General features: G+C 35.2%; 1 protein-coding gene across 1 annotated transcript in view; it reads left to right on the top strand.

The window, feature by feature from the left end:
- The window catches only part of CDH10 (cadherin 10), a 169,029-nt gene that overhangs the window by 126,170 nt on the left and 15,294 nt on the right, over positions 1 to 27,565 (top strand). The window contains exons 6-9 of the mRNA XM_081523424.1: positions 15,685 to 15,872; positions 17,175 to 17,428; positions 21,956 to 22,092; positions 27,399 to 27,520. Of these exons, the coding sequence (XP_081379550.1) occupies positions 15,685 to 15,872; positions 17,175 to 17,428; positions 21,956 to 22,092; positions 27,399 to 27,520 (701 nt within the window). The remainder of the gene's footprint in view (positions 1 to 15,684; positions 15,873 to 17,174; positions 17,429 to 21,955; positions 22,093 to 27,398; positions 27,521 to 27,565) is intronic.

Consider the following 27,565-nt stretch of genomic DNA (forward strand, 5'->3'; position numbering starts at 1 on the left):
AGAAGGAGAATTCATGAAATTGGACATTAGCAAAATTACCAATGTAGGGTATTAGCAAAAGACATACTCTGTGCAAGTAGAAAAAGAAAATGGTAACAGATTGCTTCAAAGTGGTGGTGAGAATTATCTTCGGTGAGGCTTTTAATGTTTACTTTTCTATATTATCTATTTTGTATCTATTTTTATAACTTGATACACAAAAACCAGAATAACAAAGGATAGAAAAGGACAAGAGTGACAATTGCTTCAAAGTCAGATAAAATGAGTTTTGAGTAGCAGCTATTGGAATTTACATAATGGGAGTAATTGTGGATGATCTTCCCCAACTGATTTTAGTAGAAATCATTTAAAGAAGCTGGAGGGTAGTAAATTGAGGAATAAAAGAAAGTCAGAAAGAGGATCAAAGAAATAATGCCTGCACTTTAAAAAGCTTAGGTGAACAAGAAAATAAAATAGAAAAGGAATATATTGTAATAGTTAAAAATAAATCCTAGATTAAGGGTGGTTCAGTTGATAATTTTTGAGAGCATCCTTTATCCAGGCTCAAAGCAAGAATTAGGGCCACATTTAACCGGACATGAGCTACCGGTGGAAGGTGTAGAAAATTAAGTAATGATCACATGAAAGTACAATATGATGTCTGGCCATGGGGTAAGTACATGAAGAACAGAAAGAAGAATAAAAGACTAGTTATTTTCAGCATGAATAGGAGAGGCCTCTCTCCAAGGATGCCTGAATAATTTTGAAAATAAAAAATGCATACAATTAGACAATTTTGCTTCTCTAATTGTCAATTCCTGCATATACAGTACTTAGAGTGCTGCAATTAACAAATAAGGTCACATATTAAATGTTTTCAGTAGTAACTGTAACATATAGTTTCTCCCTGTGTGCGTGCCTGCTAAATTGCTTTAGTCGTGTCTGACTGTGACCCCGTAGACTGTAGCCCTCTAGGCTCCTCTGTTCATGCAATTCTCTAGGCAAGAATACTGGAATGGATTGCATGCCCTCCTCCAGGGGATCTTCCTGACCCAGGGATCAAACCCATGTCTCATGCCTCCTGCTTCTCCTTACATAATGATTTGCCTCCCCTTCCTTATTCCTTCTCCATGAGAAATGTACAAACTCTAATCTTGTTTTTCTTGCTCTGATGCTGTGCTGCTATTCACTGATGGCCAAAAAGTAAATAAAAATGCCTTAAGTCTAAAGTACCTATAACTTCAGCAAAATGAAAGAACTTACCTCATATGAATAAATGAACATCCATGGATGAGGACTTCAGAGCAAATGTTCCTGCTCTTCAAGTAGTCAAACGTTCAATGGTCCTTGAATTTTACTATGTTTCGTTGTGCTAGAATAGACAGACGTTATACTCCATCACCTGTATTCTATCCACCTGGTATTTTCAATTGAGTATTTTAGTTCTTTTTACCCCACGTACTTCCTTCTTTCCCTAAAAATCAGAAAACAAAATAGGCTTTGTGGAAAAGGACTATGAAGAGATTAAAGTACTGGAACCTGATTATTGTAGGCTTGGCAAAAACACCCAGGACAGTGGGATTTGTGTCCAAATGCTTTTTAAAAAGCACCTCCGGAAAAATGCTAGGATACTAAGTTTCCTCTTGAATCAGAATCAGTGATTAAGGGATAGCTGATCTGCAGAGGCAAGGCTAGTCTCGTTGCCTTAATATAGAAGAAGAGGTTGTATGATAAGACTCTCAAATACATTCTAAAAAGAGAAAAATAGAAACAGAATGGCAAGAAGAAAAACAGACATCAGAAAGGAAGGTCCATGCCTAGAGAAAAAGAGTTTACAAAAGCAGTTACGTGGATGATCAGGGTTCCAGTCAACCAGCTGGTGTCTAGAAGCCTTGGCTCTAGTACTGGGATGGGACAGTATTTCACTAGAACTCAAGAAGGAGGGGCTTCCCAGGTGGTGCTAGTGGTAAAGAATCCGCCTGCAATTGCAGGAGATGAAAGAGATCCGAGTGTGATCCCTGGGTCGGAAAGATCCCCTGGAGGAGAGCATGGCAACCCACTCCAGTCTTCTTGCCTGGAGAATCCCATGGACAGAGAAGCGTGGCAGGCTGCAGACCACAGGGTCACACAGAGTCGGACACAAATGAAGTGACTTAGCAAGCACACACTCAAGAATAAGAAAGCAACTAAACATCTGACTGAGATCCAGCAAACAACAACAACAACAACAACAACAACATTAGAACATAGTTTGAGAAGACCACAGCTTGTTATTCATATGTGGCAGCTTTTCCACACACTGTAACACAGAGAAAAGAAAAGAGATTATTTTATTATCTACTTAGTAATGCATATGGCCTCCAGGGAAACCCATTTGTTCTAGAACCACACCCCTGGTCTATTTAAGACACAGACCTCTTTGCAGACAGCTTAAACGGACAAGTGGAAGACAGGAATCAGTATCAAGTACATTTATGTAGTAGTTGAGCTGGGAATTTATGAAGAGAGAGAACTTATAAGCTCCAAAAAACTATGATTGAGTGATAGGCTTCTTTGTATTTATTTTTGATCTCTTGATATATTTCAGAATATTATATATAGATAGATAATTAATATCAAATTTGTGACAATGTGATATACTTATTATGCAAGCTTACAGGTCTATCTCAAGTGCCCTCAAAAGAGTAAATTTATTGCTGCTTACTTTTTCTTTTTGCTGTGACATTGAGAATGGTAACAAAAATCAGTTTTTCCTCATTTGGTTGTTGTTCTGAAAATTAGCAAAGAATTTTCACTTATAGGAAAGTTTTTTTTTTTTAAAGATGATGGGACACTGGATGTACATATAAACTTAATGAGACTAGTTTTCTGAGTATTTTGATGCCAACACTTTTCCATTAAATTATATTTAAAGATTATACAGAAATACAGCCAATTCAGATACCATAGCATGCAATTCTAGAATCACTCAGAGCCTGGAAGAGGTTTCATAGCTATGTTTGTTTGTTTTAACTGAATGATCTTTATTGGCTACCTTTATTTAGCTCATTAAATAACATAAATATGGATTGTCTGGTTTGCCTACACTTAAATAAAATGCAGCAGCAATATAAAAATAATAGTAATAGGCACAATGTTATGGATTAAATACTGTAAAATATAATGTGAAATTAATTCACTTAATCTTCATATCTGTATAATTGTAATAATATAACATTTATTTCCCCTTTTATTAGTTCAAAAAAACATGAAACTTAAGTTACTTGCTCATGGTTTTACAGCTGGAAAAGAAATAACAGTTTCAATGGCTCAAAAATCTGTGCTTCTAACAATTATACTCAAAAAGAAATTACTACATCAAAGATTCTCTTTATCTTCCTTGGTGAATCTTGCCTTTAGTTAATTCAGTGGTTCACTAGTTGCCTGTAAATGGGAACAACTTCAGATGGGACATAATGAATTCATAAAATGTCCATGCATTTTGATACAAACCCAGGTAAATCAAACCTTTGTCAGTTGTTGTTGTTCAGTTGCTCAGTCATGTCTGACTCTTTGTTACCCCATGGATTGCAGCACAGCAGGCTTCCCTGTCCTTCCCTATCTCTCAGTTTGCTCAAACTCATGTCCTTTGAGTAGGTAATGCCATCCAACCATCTCATCCTCTGTTGCCCCCTTCTCCCCTTGTCCTCAGTCTTTCCCAGTATCAGAGTCTTTTCCAGTGAGTTGGCTCTTCCCATCAGGTGGCCAAAGTGTTGGAGCTTCAGCTTCAGCATTCCAGTGAATATTCAGGACTGATTTCCTTTAGGATTGATTGGTTTGATTTCCTTACTATACAAGGGACTCTCGAGAGTCTTCTCCAGCACCATAGGTGGAAACCGTCAATTTTTTGGCGCTCAACCTTCTTTGTGATCCAACTCTCACATCTCTACATGACTACTGGAAAAACCATAGCTTTGATTATATGGATCTTTCTTGGCAAAGTGATATCTCTGCTTTTTAATACACTGTCTAGGTTGGTCATAGCTTTTTTTTCAAGGAGCAAGCGTCTTTTAATTTCATGGCTACAGTCACCATCTATAGTGATTTTGGAGCCCAAGAAAATACAATCTCCCACTATTTCCATTTTTTCCCATCTATTTGTCTAAAGTGATGAGACTGGATGCCATGACCTTAGTATTTTGAAGGTTGAGTTTTAAGCCAGCTTTTTTACTTTCATCTTCATCAAGAGGCTCTTTAGTTCCTCTTTGCTTTCTGCTGTGATTGGTATCATCTGCATATCTGAGGTGCTTTTGCAATATCTAAAGATTGGAGAAAGAAATGGCAACCCACTCCAGTGTTCTTGCCTGGAGAATCCTAGGGACAGCAGAGCCTGGTGGGCTGCCGTCTATGGGGTCGCACAGAGTCGGACACGACTGAAGTGACTTAGCAGCAGTAGCAGCAGCAAGGATGGAACACAGGTGAATGCTTTATTGGATCCTTGTACTGCTTGGTGGGTAAATAAACAAGTTTGCATGAGACAAGGTCTTTCAAGGAAATGTCTGTATGATACACACAGAGATTTTAATCATGTACTTTCAGTGAGTTGTGAGACTACTATAATCCCTGCCTGGTACCAGGGAGGTGTGATTTAATAAGTGCTGATTTTCACTTTGTAAATAGAGTCAGCTTCTCCTCTACTGGGGATTCTAAGGTAATGTAGACCCCAGGCTGATCTGCATATTTTAAAATTATCAAGCGCATTTCAAGTAGAGCAATAGTCAGGTGTGTCCCAAGGAAGATGCTTTAGCCTGAGAAAGGAGGGAATGAAATTAAAAATGTCTCTTTCCCCCCTTATTTAATGTAGAAAAAATGGATATTCTTATAGTCAAAAGCACTGTTCTACTATTTATATAGGTTAGGTAATGGCTATGATTTTTACTGTGATCACAAAAATATCCTCATATATTTGTAGGATTTTTCCCTATGGTCCTAGTACCTATAATTTGGAAGAATTATAAAGAAGTCATGTTATTAAAGCATTCTTTGATTTATTAAACACTTACTACTACATGGAAGGAAGTATGATAAAAAATAATAACAAACTAATAATATTATAGTGAGAAATAAGAAACAGAAAACATTACTAAGTCATCTGCATTTTGAAAGATTATAAAGTCATACACTTTCTTTCTCTCCCTCACACACATATACATACACTTTTATTTTATTACATTGTAGATTCTCTCACACACATTGTCTCCCTCACTCTTTTGTTTGCTTTTGTCTATAGATGTAAGTTATATATAAGTTGCATAAATATAATATACATGCACATATATGTACATATGCATGTAAACTTATTTACAGAAATATAAGTGGAGAATGATACAAAAACATTTATGCTATAAATATATTTAATGCCCAAATAATTAAATGATCAACTCTTCCGATGTAAGGAGACCAGGAGAGAGAAAAATATTTAAGTGTTTTCCAGGACAGAAGACAGGCATTGAGAGGGAGAGCATTTTTGTTAGGGAGGACAGAATGAACAAAGGTGACATTTGGAAAAATGCATGTGATTTGGTATGGCCAGATCCCAGGATTTGTATCAGAGGTTGTGCAAAATGATAGTGGAAATATAGCAGAGTCAGCACCATGAAGAGGGTTGATACAAAAATAAAATGCTACCTGTACTGTCTAAGGGAGCATTTTTTTTAATTAGTTTATTTATCTATTTTTTAACTTTACAATATTGTACTTGTTTTGCCATATTTTAAGAGAGCACCAGCTACATACAGTTCTTCATCTTGTCTAATTATTCTGGTAGCAACGAAGCTCATTGCTTGGATCGGAAGAGCAAGGGTTGATGAGTGTCTGAACTGAATCAGAGGAGAGGAGGGATTTGAGATACAGTTAAGTGGGTGAGCCATAGGATTTGGTAATTAGGTCGACAAAAGGTTTGAGGGAGAAAGAGAGCAAAAGATACATTCTCATTTTCTACCAGAAGAGCTTGTGTGAAGAGAGAGGCAGGGATTCAATTTGATTCAAACGTTTTAAATTAAGATGCCTGCAAAAAGACGGTGGGTTTTAAATACCTAATACATAGAGAACAATATATACAGTGGGTTTTTAGTGAACTATATTCACACGTGAAATATACGTGAGAATAGACACCTGTAATCTCAGCTCAGCTCAACATTTAGTGTGACATAACTGAGGAAATTGGCTTCAGAGGTGGCGCTAGTGGTAAAGAACTCACCTGCCAATGCAGGAGATGCAAGAAACGTAGGTTACTGGATCAGGAAGATTCCCTGGAAGAGGGCATGCAACCAACTCCGGTGTTCTTGCCTGGAGAATCCTATGGCCAGAGAAGCCTGGCTACAGTCCATAGACAAACAGGGTTGAACATGACTTAAGCATCTTAGCATGCACACAGCAGGTACGTACACAACTGAGGAAATATACAATTTCCAAGTATGCTGAAATATATAATTTTCTAAGAAAAACATAGTGTGTGGAAATTATACAAAAATCCACCTGGAACTTTCTAGTGAATCCTGTAGAAAGTTACCTTAGACTAAACAATTAAGCATTTTGTTAAATGGGATTCAAAGTCCCTCTGTGTTATGGTGTCCTCTAAAACACACTTGGAAAATACCCCTGGGTAAGTATAGATAAAGATCTATAGAAATAATGCTACCTGTACAAATATGTTTAGACTCAAATGCTGTTAACAGTTTTTAGTAAGCCTATAATTTCAGGGGAGACACGTTGCAAACAGACTGAGTACCTAGTACAACGCAATATGTTTATGAATGACTCACTTAAGGTTATCTTAACCTTCCCAATTCTATATACTTTTTATGTTCCTACATATTGCAATTGTATGTATCTATTGATGCCAATTAACTTGGAGACAATTTCAAAGAAATGAATCAAGATGGATTCCCTAGTCTCTGGGGATCAATGACGGCATCTCTAAAAGCTTTGTCCCATTTCTTTCTTCAACGGCATGAACAGGAAACTAAGACATTTTGCAGCATATTGTTTTGCTATAATTTAACTTACATGCCCAAAGCTAAGTTGGTGATCACGTCTCCAGTGTTCACAGATTTAGGTTCCTGTCTTTCCTCCCGTAAACGTCTTGAGTTCCAAAGCCTCAGTCCCTTGTCAGTCTCTGATGTGACTTTGAGCTCTCCTCTGCTTTTCCTAAATGCCCATTTAGCACTGCATAATTTCCTTAACTACTCTGCAGTTTCCTCTCAGGAGCTTTATCTTGTTTTTAATTTCTTCCTGTTAAGCTCATTAAAAAACATCTTTTAAACATTATACAACAGAATGGTTTATAAACGTGCATAATTGTGTCATTTTTCTTAGAGCAAGTATTGTTTGAGATTATTATGCAGCGTAGAGATGTTACAATAAGATTATATGCAAAGCAAATAAAAAAATTAAACTAATGTTAAATTATTTTGTTGATTCACGTGTGTGGTGCTTTATTCTCACAACTCTGGAAGAGTAGAGAGGTCCTTAATGTAAATGTGAATAGAAATAAGAGCAGGAAACAAAGGAAAAAGTCAAACTATATCTCTTTGAAACTTACTGGTTTTTTTAATCAACAAACGGCAGCTATTTGTTGCCATGCTTCAAAATCTGTGTTTGCCCTCTTTGCTCTCCCATTCGTTTTCTGGCATCTAATTTGTTGTTCCTGAGAAAGTCACCCTGTTGCATCTCCAACTGTGCCCATCTTCTGCCTTTCCTCCCAAGTCTCTTATACTGAGCTGTCAGTTATTTCTAATTCTAGTACATAAATCTGCAGTGTTTTTCATACTCAAGTGCAGAGGTCCCATTGATTAAATTTTAGTAGAACTAGTGACCTGGAATATTTAGTCTTAATCCAAAAAAAAAAAAAAACCCACAGAAGTACATAAAAATTGTTTAAAATCTTTAATAATGAAAATTTAGATGTTGTATGAGGGTGTCGATAATAGCCTCAGAATACACTTATTTAAGTAGCCTTATCTTTGGCCAGTCCTTAAGAAGTATTCTTTGCAATATCCCCATTTAGGTTTTTAGTTCTAAATGCAAATTTGTGCAGGTAATTTGGAAATGGCAATTGCCTTTCTCCTCCTTGCATTCGTGCCTTTGTGCTTAAGTCGATAACCAAACTAAGAACATACTCACCGGGAAGAAATATGTATCTGCCCTAAACATTAAAAAAGAAGCAAATGATTCAATCTGACACCTGGGAATGAATTGGAAACAACTATAAATTGGAATTGATAGGAAAGCATACCACATAATTAAAGCTTCATCAGCTGTAAGGTGAAAAAATAAGAAGCATGCAAATAGATGCCTTTAAGGAAACACGAAATGTAAGATGGATGGCAGGTGCTACTTTGCCTTTGACAGTGAGTGCAGTACAGTCTGTCTCCTTTCTGGATCCTCTCCTGCTGTTCCCCTTACATGGTAGACACCTTTGCAGGCTCTTCATTAAAGCAATTTCAGTTTGCTTGACAAACTAGCATACCTGTGTTCAACAGATGAGTTTTGGAAACAAATTTAACAGTATGAATGAATAGCTCTCTCATACCTTTAAAATATAGAAATACACGTTTTAAACTTTGAAGTAGACCCAATAAATCTTGTCCTTGAATGTTTCTTAGCATAAGCATAATTCCAGAGAAAACATTATCTAACTATGCATCTTGAGCACTGAATAAAGATTTATTGAATAAATGAATTACTGAAGTTGCCATATAATCAAAACAATCATGAATGTATGTGTTCTATATGTGGATACAACATATCTATTTTTTATAGTATGACTATCTGAATTATTTAACAGAGGAACTAAATCTATGATATTTTAATGAATGAGCTCAATCTTAGTCATTGCTTTTCTGGAAAGAATAGAACTCCTTGAAAACAATTTGATTAGAGTTTCAAAAAAAATAAATAAATATATTTTTGTGCATGTATAGAGGAGCCTGGCAGGCTACAGTCAGTAGGGTCGCCGAGTCCCTGATGCTGGAGAGATTGAGGGCAGGAGGAGAAGAGGGCAGCAAAGGACAAGATGGTTGGATGACATCATCGACTCGATGGACATGAGTTTGAGCAAACTTCAGGGGATAGGAAATGAAAGGGAAGCCTGGCGTGCTGCAGTCCATGGGATCACAAAGAGTAGGACTGGACTAAGAAACTGAACAACATAATATGAATCAATGGAGAATGATCACTTCCCTACTAAACCTCAGAAAGTCCTGAAAATTAACATGGATAACGCTTACTCTCATGAAAGTGAAATAACCTTCTGATGGAAACAGTCTCTGCACCTACCAAAGAATAAAACAAAGAAATAAAAGATTTTGGATCCTTGACCAAAACTATACTAATGACAAGTTCAAAGCAGACAGATTTTCAGAATCTAAGCCTGTGCCTAAAAATACAATCTCAAAAAACGTCCATACTAAAAATAAAAAGTGAGAGAACAAATTCCCAGAAACAATACTCCCTGTGAAATCAATGAAACAGTAAAATTAATGAAACAAAAAACACTTTTTTTTTCTTTTGTTCTATCTCCCTGCTATAAGATCCATGATGCAGAAACTTTTTACCATAACCTGATAATCTCCCATTTCATCAGGACAATTTTCTATTTAATTTTTTGAAAAAATAATTTGCTTCAGGGAACTTTCTGGCAGTCCACTGGTTAAGACTCTACATTTTCACTGCCAAGGTCATGGGTCAGTCCCTGGTCAGGGAACTAAAATCCCACAGGCACATAGTGTTGCCAATGATAATAATAATAATAGTTTGCTTCAAAGTATTAAATTCATAGATAAAATTTTTAAAATAGAAAATAAGCCACCCATTCCATTCTTCCTCCCCATAGCTCTAATTATCACAGAAAACAATGATAAATTGTTATTCTTTTTAGTTCACCTAGGTTAAACTGTAATTAAGTAATATTTTCTTGTTATTTTAAAAATTTTTGTATATTGCCTTTGACTTCTTTTCATGATTCTTGAAAATGGAGCTCAGTGGCATCTCAATCTATTCTCCCCTTAATATAATTATAACATGTTTTAAAATTTCTCTATTGGTTATCTTACCAAGTTTAACTGTTATGAAATTTCTTTTATGTCGACCATTCTCAGCCTTCCTCTCTGTCTTTCTGTCTCAATAGCATTTTTGCTGAAGCAGTAAATATATCTAAGAACTTTTTAACCATGTCTTAAAAAAATTCTTTATAATTTTTAAAATGCAATTTTCAAAGTATTATGCTGTTACATGTAAAAGCTGAATATTTATTTCAAAACTGTAAACTAAAGCATATACCAGCTCTTAAAAGTCTTAACAGAAAATAAGCTAGATATTTTATTTTCCAAGGAATGATTTCCACTATTGACAAAGATCCTCATTAGTAAAGTTGTATTTTCTGAGATGTTACAGATTTGTGCTTTAGAGGTACTATTCAAAATTTATTAGTGAAAAAGCCTGATAGCACTTCACTTAATTCTAGCAACATTCAGAGTTATAAACCTAAGTTCATCAGTATTCCCCCTTCAGCATGGGCTGGTTAATCTCTGGAACTCAGGGAAGTCTGCCATCCCAGACATTTCTTTTTCACTTTCTTAATTTGGATACATAGCTCTCTAGATCTTCTGTAGTCCTGTATCTTGATTTAACTTCTTGTCTTCCTGGAATATATTCTTCATTAGGTTATTTTAAAAGGCCCAAAGGGAAAGAAATTTGCTGTGTCTAAAACTATCTTTATTGGGCTATCATATTTGATTAATACGGTGGCTATAGTGAATATTCAAGGTTCAAAATAACTTTGGATCAAATTTTGATGACATTGCTCAGTATCTTTCTAGGATCAGGGGTTACCTTGAAAGGTCCACTGACATTTTGATCCATGTCTTTTATTTTTTCCAACCTCACAATTATATATTAATTTTTAATCATGTGGACTTCCTTCCACTGTCCTCTAGCTCACTGATTCTGTCCTTTGTGATTTTAATTTTCTGTTTAACCCATCCATTAGTTTTTAACTGTTTTAACCTTGACTACTATATTGTTACTATCTAGATATTGTGTTTAGCTTCATATCAATACAGGAAGCCACTTTTCATTCTCTAGTAAAAATTTTATAACTTTCATTCCTTAAAACATAATTAGTATATTTTAAAAATATTCTCCACCTGATGACTCTACGTTATCTGTTTTGCTGATATGATCCAGCTAAAGTGTTTTACTTGTCTTGATTTTGCTTTTGAATTTTATGTTATTGTTACTTTTCACTGTTTTCTTTCTTTTCCTGCTGACCCTCACTTATGATTCTTTTTGTGTTATTATGAATATGGGATCAAACCCACGTCTCCTGTATTGCAGGTGGATTCTAAACCACTGAGCCACCAGGGAAGCCCTGAATTTTAAAGAGAAGATATTTATTTCCACCAAGGGCCAGTAACACTAATAACACTTTTAAGCAAAGCTGTATTTGACAATTATTTATGGTGTATGTGGGTTTACTAGTTCGTTTTATGTTTTCATGTAGTATGTCATAACTATAACAGAATATAAGTTACACTATTTTAAAGCATTACAAGGGCTTTAAAAAATAGTTTGCATTCACATGCAAGATACTCAAATTGTGTGTGTGTGTGTGTGTGTTTGAGAGAGATTATTCACACACACACACACACACACACACACACGCACACACGTAGTATTTATGGTTTTCCAAACAGAATAGTGTTGAGGTCTTGTTTACGTTTTGTAAAAATAATGTCACACTGTGTATAATTTTCTGAAATTTGACTTTTTCCACTTAATATGATGCAACTAAGATTCATCCATATTTTTTATGTAACTATAGCTCATATTTTTCAATTTTATATTATTTTAGGATATGTGATAACGTAACAGTTTATTTACCTATTTTAAGGCTGTTTGACATTTGGGTTCTCTTCCTATTTTTTTTTTAATTTTACAAACAATAATTCCATATGACATTTCTGCAGCTATTCTTCTCAAAACATTGGTGGATTTTATTTATGCTAATATTTAACTTCATATCATAATATCCTATTATGGGTTGAATTATGTTCCATAAAAATATAGCTTTAAGTCCTTATGTGGAAATAGGGTCTTTATAGAGGTGATCAAGTTAAAAGGAGGTATTTAAGTTGGGGGCCCTTTTCCAATATGACTGGTATCCTTAAAAAGGGGGCAATTTGAATACACAGAGGGACGTGCACAAAGGGATGATAATGTGAACTTACAGGGAAAAGATGGCCCCTTACTTGGAATGATGCATTAACAAATCAAGGAATGTCAGCGGTTGCTGGCAAGCGCTAGAAGCTAGAAAAGGCAAAGAGGGATCTTCTCTAGAGCTGTCAAGGAAAGAATGGCCCTGCCAGATATCTAGGTTTCAGACTTCTAGCTTTCAAAACTGTAAGACAATAGATTTCTACTGTTTGAAGCCACTTAGATTTTTTTTAAGCTTTTTATTTTATATTGAAGTCAACCGATTAACAATGTTGTGGTAGCTTCAGGTGGACATCAAAGGGACTCGGCCATACACATATGCGTATCCAAAGGAAGAGACAGAGGTTGCCAGGCAAAGATTTGTGTAGAAAATCTTTCATAAGGAAGAAAACTGCATTAAATTGAAGAGGAAAAACATATTTTAAAAACCTAAAGGAGACCAGTGTATGGAAACTATTAATTAAGGGAGAGGATGACAGGAAATAAGAGTCAATCTATGGATGGCCAGCCTATGTATGTTTTAAGTACAAAGTGAGCTGTCAAATAGTTTCAAAGTTCTAGATAACTATTGATTAAATTATTGTTTTCAAAAGGGTAATGTGGCTGCAGGGTGCACTCAGAGTATAAGAGATTTAATTGGATTTGGTCAATTATAGACCTGGCAGATGAGTTAGGAAGTTTCTCATATATCCAATATAAGAAAAGTACATAGTGGCTATTACATTCAAAGAAATACAATGGGAATATGGTGGTGAAAAAATGCAAAGTTGTCCCTGTTTTGTGTAACATCCTCATGATACACACAAATAAACAAGTAAATCATATAATACCTAGCAGTGGTAAGTGATAGGAAGAGTGATGCCTTCTCAAAAAGGTTCTTTTCAGTAAAATATTAAGCTTCTGAGGGGTCATAGTTGAGTAGTCACCTGAAGAAAAAAGAGGATGAACCATCTGATTATCCAGGAATATGTGTTTCTAGGAGAAGAAATAGCAAAGGTAAAGAGAGCCAAAAAGACCGTAACTAAGGAATGAATTGAGAGCTGCTGTCAACGTTGTGTAACCAGAAATTAATGGAGAGAAAAAAATGTAGAAAAAGAATGGAAAACTACACATTAAGTGACCAACTAGGATGTGGTAGAATCTGAGTCCTAATGATGTCTCCTAGGAAAGGACTTTTCAATCTGAGAAGATGTTGGCCCCTGTATTAGTTTGTTAGGGGTGCCCTGCAAGGTACCACAGACTGTATGGCATTTCTCTTCTCACGGTTCTTGACGCTGGGAGTCCAAGATCAAGGTGGTTTCTCCTGAGGTTTCTCACTGACTTGTAGACGGCCGTCTTCTTCCAGGCTTCACATGGTCTTTCCTCTGGTGCCTGATTGTGTCCAAACACTTGACACGTTAGATTAGGGCTCAACCTAACCTTCTCATTTAACCTTCATTACCTCTGTAAAGATGCTATATTCTAGTACAGTCATATTCTGAGATCCTGAAGAGGGTTTAGGAGTTCAACATATGAATTTTAAGGGCCCTAGCCCCCCAAACACTCAACACATAAGACAGCCATTTTCTCAGAGTTGGTAAATTGTGTTATAATTATTTGAGGACAATGGGGGAAGAAGTTTATGTGAGCGAAATAGTGTGTGAAAATATAGAGATGTAGGAAATTAATTTTTGACAAGACTTTGAAAAGTCCAGTTAGAAAAACACCAATACAGTATGCTGCTGCTGCTGCTACTAAATCGCTTCAGTTGCGTCCGACTCTGTGCAACCCCATAGACGGCAGCCCACCAGGCTCCCCCGTCCCTGGGATTCTCCAGGCAAGAATACTGGAGTGGGTTGCCATTTCCTTCTCCAATGAATCCATGCATGCTAAGTTGCTTCAGTCGCGTCCGACCCTGTGTGACCCCATAGACGGCAGCCCACCAGGCTCCGCCATCCCTGGGATTCTCCAGGCAAGAGTAGTGGAGTGGGTTGCCATTGCCTTCTCTGCCAATACAGTATACTAACACATATATATGGTATTTAGTCAATTGGTAAAGATAACCCTGTACGCGAGACATCAAAAGAGACACAGATAATTAGAACAGTATTATGGACTCTATGGGAGAGGGCAAGGACGGGATGATATGGGATAATGGCATGGAAGCATGTAAATTATCATATGTGAAACGAATCGCCAATCCAGGTTCAATGCATGATACAGGGTGCTCCAGGCTGGTGCACTCGGATGACCCGGAGGGATGGGATGGGGAGGGAGGTGGAAGAGGGGTTCTGGAAGGGGAAAACATGTACACCCATGGTGGATTCATGTCAATGTATGGCAAAACAAATACAATATTGTAAAGTTAAAAAATAGAAAATAAACTAATGAAAAAAAAAAAAAGTCCAGTTTGGTATAAATCTTTCCTGGAAGTGATGGAAGGAAAGACACATTAGGAAAGATATAGTCAGGCCAGAGTATGACTAGCTAAGAGGTCTGGACTTTATTATGTATATTAAGGAGAATTACTTAAGGTTTATGAGCGAGAATCTGCTCTAATCAGGTCAGTTAATCTGTCAGTAGCATGTAGTTATGATCAGGTGCTAAAACATAAATCTCATTTAGCAGGAGAGCTGGTTCATGTTGGAAGCACGACTAGGTGGGTCAGGAGCTTATATAAATTCTTGTTTTGCTCTGGAATGGAGAGGAGTTTGTCAGAATTTAGTGTTTTCACACTGACACTCTGAAGGACATCTTTGTACTCCTCACAGAATATCCTTGTATCTCCTGTCACAAACAGAAGTGAGGCTCCTCCCCACTACGGCTGATGGCATGGAATCTGGTAATGTTCTGCTCTGCCGCTGCAATAAGCTGAGTAGTAAATAACTAAAAACAAGAAAGGAAAAACAATTTAAAAATATGTTCACTGCAATATAGAAATATTTGTGGTATATTCTGTGATTTGCTGTGATTGTATAAACACATACAGGTATATATTTGTATTCAAAGCTAATTTCTAGTTACTTGTGCAAATGCAAAAGAAGACAACATGCTCTTTTTAAAACCAGAATTCCTCTATTTTATATATGGTGATATACATCTTTGTTTCCATACTCCCAATTTATCCCTCCCTCTCTTTCCTTTTGTAACCATAAATTTATTTTCTATATTTGTGAATCTGTTTCTGTTTTATAAATAAAAGTTCATTTGTATAAATCAAAAAGATAAAAAAATAAAACCAGAATTCTTGGTATAGGTTGTTTCACTAGTAAGCACAGATCAAGCACCCTATATTTCTACTTCTTCTGTCCCCAAACTATAAATTATACATCTTGTGTGTATTCAACTTACTAGTAAACAGCTAACGTAAAGTTTGAGATTTATAATATTTTCTCATACACATTTTACCTTTAAATACTCTATGAAGGAAATCTCTCTTTCTCTTTCTCTTCTTTTCTGTAATCTGTACAGACACCATCCATCTTCGAGTTCTTGAATCCTCCCCAGTTGGCACAGCCATTGGAAGTGTAAAAGCAACTGATGCCGACACGGGGAAAAATGCTGAAGTAGAATACCGAATTATTGATGGTGATGGGACTGATATGTTTGACATTATAACTGAGAAGGACACACAGGAGGGCATCATCACTGTGAAAAAGGTGAAGAACAGCCGTGGAAATAATCATCTGTTTAGAAAATAGATATTTTGATATGTATTATCCATTCAAGCATTGTCCATTAAGAAATAATTCCTATCACGTTCCAGTGTAAATGCATAAGTATGAGGGACATAAAGCCAAAGATCACCTTGGAACTTCTGACCCAGTGCTTTTGTTAATTAAAACATGAAACCTGAGATTTTACAAAATTTAAAAGGCAAGTTAATGTATGTGTGATTGTATTTCTGAGTCACATTAATTAAAGCCCCTTATTAACATTGTTTCCTTAAAAATAGTTAATAGCTAATAATAGCAATATATCATCACAGTTGGAGGCATAAAAAGTAGCATGCCATCTCTCCAGATGTATGAAGCAATAATTAGAGTTGCTAATGAAAAGAGACAGCATGGATTGGAAGATAATTTCATTGTTCACATTTTCCCTTCTGCTAGGTAAATTAAGCTTTTCTGCTCACATATGCTCAGTGATACAATTTAAAGGTAACTAGATTTTTATTGTAGCATCAGTACCATCATTATAAGAAAAAGTAAGGCCCAGTAGAATCTAGGTCCTAATGAGATGTCCTGCATACTATTTGCAAAAGTAACCACTATTAATCACAAAACTCTCCTCAGATCCTATTACAAAGTTTGGAGTACCCACAGACAATGACCAGCAAAGGAGGGGCCAACTTGATATTTAAGTTTCTTTTTGTTTCATAACATAACCTAATTACCAGTTACTATCAGAATTTTTCTCTTTACCCAAGGTTGTTCTTATTTTCAGTGTTTCACTTGACTGCTGAAACGTTTTGTATTAGTCTTCAAACTTTCATCAAATTTATGTAGTACCATGGGCCTGTTGAATGGAATGGAAATATCACAGCAAATATTTTAAAAGATTACTGAACTTTTTGCTGTGAAAAATTTAGCTGTAGCAAACAACTCAGCACACACATATATACACACAAACACACACACAATCCACCATGTTTTATAACGGGTTGCCATCATATAAGATAGATATTAATATCCTTTTCAATTTTTCTAAGGTTTAGATTCTCGTTTTCCTATGTTCTGATGTACTACATTTCAAGTACATGAAAATAAAACTGAATTCCACCTGATGTGTAAAAGTAGTTTTATTTTATATTTTTATTACTTTAATTATTTACAGTTAATGAACAACATGACAGAACTCAACTAGGCTTTAAAAGTCATACTGTAACTTGGAAAGGACATATAATTCAATTTCCTTCTATCTAACTTAATGATTTATTTACCTATTTATTCTTAATACAGCCACTTGACTATGAGAGCCGAAGGCTTTACACTCTGAAGGTTGAAGCAGAAAATACCCATGTGGATCCACGTTTTTATTACCTAGGACCATTTAAAGATACAACAATTGTGAAAATCTCTATTGAAGATGTGGATGAACCCCCTGTTTTCAGCAGATCTTCCTATCTGTTTGAGGTTCATGAAGATATTGAAGTGGGTACAATCATTGGTACTGTGATGGCAAGGGACCCAGATTCTACTTCTAGTCCCATTAGGTAAGTATGCTTATGCTTACGATGAAAAGAAAGGGAATTGAAGTAAATGGAGAGATGATGAAATTTTATCTAAAGCACTTAATACATTGAAAGAGCTGTGCATACATTTGCTGAGCACATGTATTTAAAATAAATTGTTTATATTCTGGGGCAGGGTATGCATAAGTTTCACAGTTTGCTTCAGTTTTAATCATGCCAGTTACTGGAAACTGGCTTGCATCATATTCCTATCTCTTTAAGGTATTTATTGTTCTGACTGACGCCTGATACAGGTAAAGGAGATATTTTTCAGATGTGCATTTGAAGTGTAACCAAATCGATTTATTTGTGTTTTGGGGTTCTTAAATAAAATGTGAGGTTGAGAGAAGTTTTAGTAATTAAAACGAATATAATCATAACAATGTCATAAGGCACTATGATTTTAGAAACTCTTCTTTATTCCTACCAGCAAAGGGAGAAGTTTTTGGTTGTTCTTTTAGTTATATCAGACAATTTAGAACATTCTAGAAAGATCAGAGTCATTTCAAATTTTTCATTTGCTTTGTTTTCTTATGGCCCCCAAAAACATGTAAGATGTGATAAACACATACAAATGAGAAGGACAAAGTTTTTGTTGACATTTGTTCTCTCATTTTTAAAAATGTACCAGGTATCTATATATACAATATTCAGCATCAAAATGACTGCTCACTTTAAGCTGTTGTCCATCAGTTGTTTTGGATTCCGTTTGCTTCCTTAATCCTGAGCAGACTGGTTTTGCTTACCCTTTTTACAATGTGAGCCGGTCAAGCAGAAGTTCAAATGGTTGTACAGTTTCCAAGTACACAACTCTCTGCCTCCTAACTATGCAGCAACAGAATTCTGGGAATATCTAATTTTATGTGCCATGTGACTCTAGCTCAAAGTTTAAATTCTCTAACTCCTGTCATATCTTAAGTGCAGTCATATATATATATATATATATAAATTACTATTTAATTTATATAATTTTACCTAAACATTTTCTTATAGTCACATACAGCATGACAGGTTACATATTGGCAGCCAAAACTTGCAGATGGTACTCAAGTATAGCTCCCACCTGCCAGCATGACTTTCTCATAAATGTCTTTTCTCCCATCCATTTGTCTTCACTAAAATTGCTGCATTCCTTGGATTTTTTTTCCTTTTAAGATTTTTTTGTCATTTATTTGGTAGACATTTATTGAATATACACTTATTTTTTTCCTTATTAAATACTTAACAAGCATTCCCTTGGCATAGCTCCTAACTGACTTTAACAGCCTGTGTTCTGTGTTTCTAGTTTTCAAAGAGCCTCTTTAAAATAAAATATAGTATTTTTTTAAAGTTCAGTTTACATCTAGTGACATTACAAAGTGATGATACAAAGATCTATTTCCACTTAATGAAATAGATACTGACTGCATGGACTGTAGCCTGCCAGGTTCCTCTGTCCAGGGGGTTCTCCAGGCGAGAACACTGGAGTCTCCTTCTCCCAGGTATCTTCCGAACCCAGGGATCAAACCCACATCTGTTACATCTCCTGCATTGGGAGGCAGGTTCTTTACCACTAGCACCATCTAGGAAGCCCCATCTTATAGACTAATGGTTATTATATGTTAAAATATGTCTGTGGATTCTTTTTTAATTAAATTTTTCATCAGGATGCAAATCTATGGACCAGGAGAAAAAAATCCATTTATATCTACTAAGAAACAGAATTAATGACTTCATTGCTTATTAATGACAGAGTCTAGCCATGTTCTTTGTTATATATTTGAATTTATACTAACGAGGCAGAAAATGAACATGAATATTTTGGGATGTTATTCTTAATATACCATGCAGATTTATATATATATACATATATATATATAAACAAAGAAATAAAGTAATTTCACTAAACCAATGCATTTATAGATGGATAATGGGGCTTCCAAGGTTGCGCTAGTGGTAAAGAACCTGCCTGCCAATATAGGAGGCATAAGAGACCCAGGTTTGATCCCTGGGTTGGGAAGATCCTCTGGAGTAGGAAATGGAAACCCACTCCAGTATTCTTGCCTGGAAAATTTCATGGACAGATGAGCCAAAAGGCTACAGTTTATGGGGTCACAAAGAGTCAGACACTACTGAATGCACACACATACACACATGCACACACACATACACACAATAGGACAATACTGGTCATATTATAAACTTTCCATGTCATATATCATGGATGCTAATGCAATAATCAAAAGGATTTACCTAAAATGTGTCTTCTGGAACTGATTTTTAAAATGAAAATGTTAGATAATACATAGAATGTATCAATAGAGAATTGAAAAATATACAGTTGACCTTTGATCAACTTGGGGATTAGGGGTGTAAATCTCCCCTGCCCCCGTGCAATCAAAAATCTGAGTATAACTTCATAGCTGGCCCTCTGTATCCATGGCTCTGCATCTGAAGAGTCAACCTCATATTTATTTGTTTTAATAAATGCATACTGTAATTTATATTTGTTGTAAAAATGGACCCATAGAATTCAAACCCGTGTTGTTCAAGAGTCAGCAATAATTATGTCAACTGTGAAAAAGAACTAGGATCTCTCTGTATCTTCCAGATAATTTCACATAATCATTTAAATTTATCATTGTTTTCTAAACTGAACTACAAAAACAAAAAAAAGACAAAACACACATAAAGTGGCTTTGGCAAAGAAAAGGATGCTTTATATTGATTTACAACCTTCAATTTCCTGCCATAATTCTATAGAAATAAGGATATTTATTATTTGCCAAAATGCCAAAGGAGTCATTATTTCTTTTATTCAACAAATATTTGTGGATGATCATATCAGTTACTAATATGTTTCTCAAGAAAGAAAGTAGATTCAGTGTGAGAAGTAATATTCATTGAGTATGTACTAGACACTAAAGTATGATGCTTGCTGTTTTATGTTTGATTTCCTTTTGAGATGTGAGATGAACTCCTAATACAATATGGTAAATGACAAGGTGCTTTAGGATGGAAGGGAACAAATAGCTTCCACTTCAGGTAGTAATGGAATACTCCAAGGAGGAGGTAAAATTTGTGTTTCAGTAGAGTAAAAATTTTGTCAACTTGAAATGTAATTTATGAATTATTTCAGATACAATATTTGTGAATGGCTAAAACATGCAGTTTGAATAGAAAACTAAATTCATGTTATGTTGTTAGAAAGGGCTAGGGTTTATTAAGGAAATTTGTAAATTACTAGTCTATTCTACTTAGAACAGATTTAAAATAAAAATCTAAAATAAGTCATCCTCAAACATAAAGTCACATTAATTGTATTGGTATGTTGAATTATTTTTCTAATGCAATTTATTCAAAATCCAGCATAAAGATCATATATTTCAACTGCTTTTTGGAAACATTATACAAGTCTGAAACAGGAAAAGAATAAAAAGAGTTTTATGGCACTTTCAAAATTATTTTGTATTATTACTTATAAAATATAATTTAAAATACTATCTCATATATTTTCCTTAAGTAAATGATAGTTGTGGCTTAAGAAAATATGTGCCATAATATATTACTCCTAGTTTTGTCATGTTTTTCTTGCTTTATTTTAAAAATGTTTTAATAGGGAACTTTCAAGATAACTTGGGAGATTATGCTTGCTACCTCCAAAATTTCAAAATCTTCACAAACCACTAGGAGTGTGAAGTGGCAGGAATCACCAATGAGTGTTACTGTTTTAAACTTTGACTGAAAATCCCCAAAATAATAGGATTTATACCAACTACATCATCCTAATGGATAAACCTGTTGTTAGGCTTTGGAATAACACTCAACACTATGCCTTTAATCAATTTACAGAATAGTTGTCTTTTTAATACATACACTAAGATTTTATTTGATAAAATATCTAGAAACTCCTATCCCAAACTTTTCTACTCAAAATATCTCTGCCTAAAATATATACATTTTATAGTGATACATGTAGGTAAGAAACTGAAGCAAACCAGGTATCATATTGATACTTTGAAACTATGGAACACTGTCATAAATTGATGATCTACTACTCTGAGGAAACCAATATCTCCAATATTCTTACTCCAAAACTTTGCTTTCTGGGAATGATATTTTGCGTTTGACCCATGTAATAATTCTCTAATAGGATTATCAGTCACTAGGTAAATTCAGTTGGTAGGGTAAAACTTGTAATTCTAAGCTTTGTGGAAAAAATACATCAAGATCAGGTAAATATGCAATACACAATGACTTAATAACATAAAACATTCAAAAGACCAGCATTTAAATGCGCAGTAAAAGTCAATTCAGCCCTTAGGAGGAAGTTTTGGGGAGATGGTAGAAGGTCAATGTAAGTGTGTGTGTGTATGATAAATCCATGACACAGTCTGCATTCTGGATCAGTACTTTGCACTTTCCTAAAATTATTAAATATCACTATATGTGTGTCTCTGCATTTCACCATTTTCTCCTGCAAGCCATCAATAATACTGCCATGTATTTTTCTCTGCCCTCTATGTTCAGATTTTCCTTGGATCGCCATACTGACCTTGACAGGATCTTTAACATACATTCTGGAAATGGATCCCTTTATACATCAAAGCCACTTGACCGTGAACTATCTCAGTGGCACAATCTTACTGTTATAGCTGCTGAAATCAGTAAGATGAATTTTACGTATATCATATTTAGCATAATTTTAGGTTTTATTTTATATTAAGAATGGTTCCATCTCACTGCACAAATGAATTGTAATTTTAATCTAAGGTTTGAAAAGGCTTCTTAACATCTATAATTTTTTTCAATAGTTTCTATATATACTGAGAAATAGCTGTGGGCATCCACAGATCTACATTTAGTATTAACTAATAAAAATGATCTAGAATTAGAAACTAAAGATATTCTCTTTGGGAGAAAGGGAAATGCATTAAATTCATTGCATGGACACTATGAATTAAAATTTATGCTAAAATGCTGGGAGTCCTTTTTTGAACAATAAACATAGAGATAGATATGATTACTTCTTTTTAATAGGTGAAGAAACAAAGGTATCCATAATGATAGCTCACATTAAGCACTCTAAACAGGTATTCTAAGAAATTTAGATCATTTTTTTTCTTCCTAATATTTGTATTGACCTTATTTAACAGAGAATGAATTAAGACTCCAGGGATTTTAGTAACTTGTCCAAAGTCACAATGCCAGAAGCAATAAAACTGGGATTTGAAACTAGTCATTCTGTTTTTAGATCTAATACTTAATTCTATACTTAATTTATAAAAGTTCACCCAACTAGTATCAGACAGAGTCAGCATGCAAAATCAAGCGTGCATGCTCAGTCACTTCAGCCGTGTCCAGCTCTCTGTGACCTTATTGACTGTTGCCCACCAGGCTCCTCTGTCCATGGGACACTCCAGGCAAGAATACTGGAGTGGGTTACTATGCCCTCCTCCAGAGGATCTTCCCAGCACAGGGACAGAGCACGTGCGTCTCTTGGGTCCCTTGCATTGGCAGGCAGGTTCTTTACCCTAGCACCACCTGAGAGGCCCAATCAAAGTCTTATCTGTATCCAACTGCAACTGTTCTTACCCATGTACAGGACTGGGATACATAATCTTTAGAGCTCATTGTAAAATGAAAATCTCAGGCCTCATGTTAAAATATGACGAAGAAATTTAAGATAGCAACAGCAGAGCACTAAATAAGGGTGGGGCCTTCTGAGTGTGAGCCCCTGCTCGATAGCACATGCCCCTGAAGCAAACCAGTCCAAACCTGTTCATGGTTTCTGATTCCTGTATTATGGTATATGCATGGAATAGAGCAGCTCTGTCTTAAATAGAAGCATTAATTAGGGACTAAATCACAGGGTAAAAAAAAAAAAAGACTATACATTTCAGATCTGAAAAAGTAAGCTGAATCCACAAACACATATCAAGGTCAAGATATTTGAAGTAATCATCCCAAGATTTGGAAGGCAGGGCACTGGGGCTGAACTATCAAGCCTCAGAAGGATGGAGCTGGGCTAGACTAATCATCAGCAATGAACTTAATGCCTCAAGAGAAAGTACTAGACTTAATTTTTTTCGTACATCTGGCTCTGAAATATAGATGAACCCTACTATCCAAATGATCCAGTTTTTCCATAATGAAATATAAATGGCTGTACCTCTCAGGGTGAACTGAAGAATTTTTGAGGTTTTCTTAAGGAAAGCTTTTATTTCTCTATCTGTATCCACATCACAATGTTAAATGCGCCTGACAGGATCCAGTTTGATTATTCCAGAATCACGATTGTTTGTGCTCTCTGCTCTAGTCAAGCTCCTTATTCAAGCCTAATGAGCTAGGAATTGCACTTTCCGTTTCAGATACTTTGAGAAATTTAACTTCTAAAGCTAGTTGAAATAATTATGATTCTGTAAAAAGCTAAGTCAATTATGTTCTTCATTTTAAGAACTAAACTTACTTTCTGCCCTTAAATAAAAACCAGTCTATGGAGTAACTGCTGGAAATGCCTACCTGCCAAACCCCACACAGTGAGGGGCCCATCACGCTGTTCCAATTATTAAATGGAATGAGGGTGAGAGGGAAACAGCATATAGGGCATTGTTTTTGCTGGATTTTGAACACTGGTAAGTGTGCCATTCATCCAGAACAGTGCAGAATGACCTAAAAATATCAATGTTTTTCCAGACCCTGCCTCTAACAGTTTAATTCTACATTACTTAGCAGTGTATCCTATCATATGGCAAGTTCTATTCTAGGCAATCATTTAGTGCATTATACCAAGGAGTAATTTATTCTTCTTGGGAAAAAAAATTAAATGCCATTTGGAGAATATAAAATCTAAAACTAAGGTCATAATCAAGGATTGTAAAACACATGGTTGTAGAAATCAAGGAGTTCCTATAACCATATCTGCGAATTAAACTATAAGCATTGCAATACATTCTGAGAACAGTAGAGCAAAGTTTCTGACTAAGGGCTCCATTTTCTATACCTGCTTCCTTATTAGTCGAAACTCTTGCCCTAAGAAGGTACAAAAGACACTTCTTTCTAAAGCCTGGGATTTCTAGATGACGATTTATATTTTCTTCTTCCTGGAGGTATAGAAAAGCCTGTGAATATGTGGCATGGTTTTACCTTAGGATGTCGATTTTAAGATCCTATATTGCTCACAAGTTCTCCCTACACTAGAGTTTGCTGGACGACCGAGAGGCTCAGGTGGTAAATATAAGCCGGCTCCTATTCAGTATGATGTTTCCTGGGAAGGCTTTATATTTTTATTTATACATAAGCTGCCACATCTGCCAGTAAAAAGATTAGTGTAAGCACTGTTTTTTTGAATAGATGACTCCAGGCCTGATGCTTTACAAAGCATGTTTATCCCTGTGGATTTAGCTTTTGATTTGAAGAGCCTTGAGTTATGTGTAAAGAGGCTGGAGAAGCTCTGTATTGTGTTAGGGAACGGACTGACAGTGCAATTTTTTAGATGTGAAACTCTTCTGTCTTTCTTGGCTTCTGTGGCATAGTTAGAAAGTGAATTGCTACCAACAAAAGAGTTATTTTTATATCAAGACTTTGTATTGAAAGAAAACATTTTGCTTATGTCCACTAACTATACAAGTTGGTTAAAGAGTACATTCTAGAAAATATGAATCATACCTCCCCACTCTTTCCCATAGCAACAAGTAACTTTGGGTAGTTGAGGATTCATTTATAGGTGAATCACTATGCCTCTGGGTATTAGCAAATGGTTTAGGAATAAGAGAGGTAGAAAAACAGTGGAACAGCATTTTTCTCTTTTTTCTCTTCTATCCACTTTTCCCCAAAAGTACTCCTCCTGAGACCCCCATGAACTATAAGAAAACTAATTGACATATTTTTATTGTGTAGATGCTTTGTATGGAGAAAGATAGATTAAGCTTTCAAACAATGTAAGGAAATGAAGAAGATACGACAGTGATAATAAAGACGATCTTCATAATAATAGTCAATGTGTATTGAAAGTGAAAGTCACTCAGTAGTGTCTGACTCTTTGCAACCCCATGGACTATACAATCCATGGAATTCTCCAGGCCAGAATACTGGAATCCGTAGCTGTTCCCTTCTCTAGGGGATCTTCCCAACCCAGGAATCAAACCGGGGTCTCCTGCATTGCATGCAGGCAGATTCTTTACCAACTGAGATATCAAGGAAGCCCCTGATAACAATGTGTATTAGTGTTGAGTGTTTACCAGCTGATTGATACTTCGATAAGAAATTTTCTTGTATTCACTCACCAAATTATTCACATAACTTTATAAGATCAGAAGTTCTGTTTTGATTCATGTTGAGTAACCTGAGGCATTAGAGAAACAGTGTAAACTGGACAAAGTTAAACACTGAATGAATGGTGAACCTGGGAATCAAGTCTGACTCCAGAGTCTAAATTCTAATAACCACCTGACATACTAAGAAGTGAAAAGCATGTAGCAGTAGATGAGCAAATATGAAATTAGAACCTGAGAGCTAAATATTTTTGGGTTAAGAAGGTTGAAGGAGGACTGAACAATAGTGTTAAAGAGGGGAAGTGTTTTAAATTTTCTCTTGAAAAGAGGAAAGGTAAATTCATTTCAAATGGATTTAGAATTCTGTCTGCCTCCCTGCCAAACAATTAGTTCTTAGATGTTATTTTTTGAAACTGCTGATTTCATTATTTTAGTTACATTATAATTACATGAAGAAAAGGAAAGAGAAATAAATTCTTTTGTGTAGTGATATACTCCCTGTTTGTACCTGAGAAGATTTTTTTAACCCTTGCATCTGAAAATTATTTAGATAAAATTAGAAATTCAAATAAATTTCACAAAGGGAAAATCATTATTCATAACCCATGTAGATAGAGGCCATTTAATAAGATGATGGTTACTATCCCCCAGCTCACGTGCCTTTTTTTTTTTTTTTGCTTTGCTTTATTTTTAGCTAATTACTCCTTTCTTCTTTTATATTGATCTTGAGTTTGATTTTGCCAAAGTTCGCAAAGAATTTGAACTATATCCAGAGACCGAGATTTTGAGATCATGAAGGCTGATGACTATAACCTTAATTTAAGATGCCCAAACACTCTCAGGATATCAGTGCAAGTTCCTGGAAAAATCCTTGGAGGGGAAAATACACTCATGATTAATATGAGGTTGTTACCCAAGGATAAGCTAAGTAGACATGTTTTAAAATTACATTTACAAATCAAAACATATTTTTAAATGCATGTTTTTATGTTAAAACTTTGATGATCTTGATCTTGGCAAAAAAAAAATCATGATTATTATACTACATGTAACTATTGAACTAATTTTGTTATACAAAATTGAGCTTGTATTGATGAAATGGTACAATTAACAATTTTATTAATGAAACATTTAAAATCTTGTTTCATTGTAAATATCCATTCAATTTGATAGTAGGTATATAGGGTATATAGTAAAATTTCCAAAAGGAGAGTTGACAGTAGCTGTTGAAATATATTTTAGTGATAAAAGTAGTCAGAAGGGTAGGTTGTAATTAACAACTACCACATAGAAGATGACCTCAGGCAAGTTACTGATTTATCTAATACCACTCTTTATCCAAAAAACAGGTATAAATTAAGAAATCTAATGATGTATAATAAAGATTTAATAAATATTTGTTCTTACATTGTGCATTTGGAGAGTGAAGACACAAATATTATATGAAATCAATTACATCGGATTGTGCTTTTAAAAAGATTTTTCAAAATATTAATAGTACTCTTGAGTCCAATAATAACTGAATTCATGACTACTTAATTAGGCTCTGTAGTAATTTTCTTTATTGCATTTGTTCATTATGATAGCAGAATGAAGTTGATGCTTATTTGAATATGAGCACTTAATATCTACAAGATGCTTGTATAAATTAAATCTGGTGTACAAATGTGTCTTCTTAAACAAACTTTTCCTTTTTCTAGACAATCCCAAAGAGATGACTCGAGTGGCTGTTTTCGTGAGAATTTTGGATGTTAATGACAATGCCCCACAATTTGCTGTGTTCTATGACACTTTTGTCTGTGAAAATGCCAGACCAGGACAGGTAAGCATCCATAGGATTTAAAAGCATAGGAAGATTTTTAACGGG

This window comes from Giraffa tippelskirchi, chromosome 8 (genome assembly GCF_054371585.1).
Source record: "Giraffa tippelskirchi isolate mGirTip1 chromosome 8, T2T-mGirTip1v1.2.pri, whole genome shotgun sequence".
In the NCBI taxonomy this organism is placed as follows: domain Eukaryota; kingdom Metazoa; phylum Chordata; class Mammalia; order Artiodactyla; family Giraffidae; genus Giraffa; species Giraffa tippelskirchi.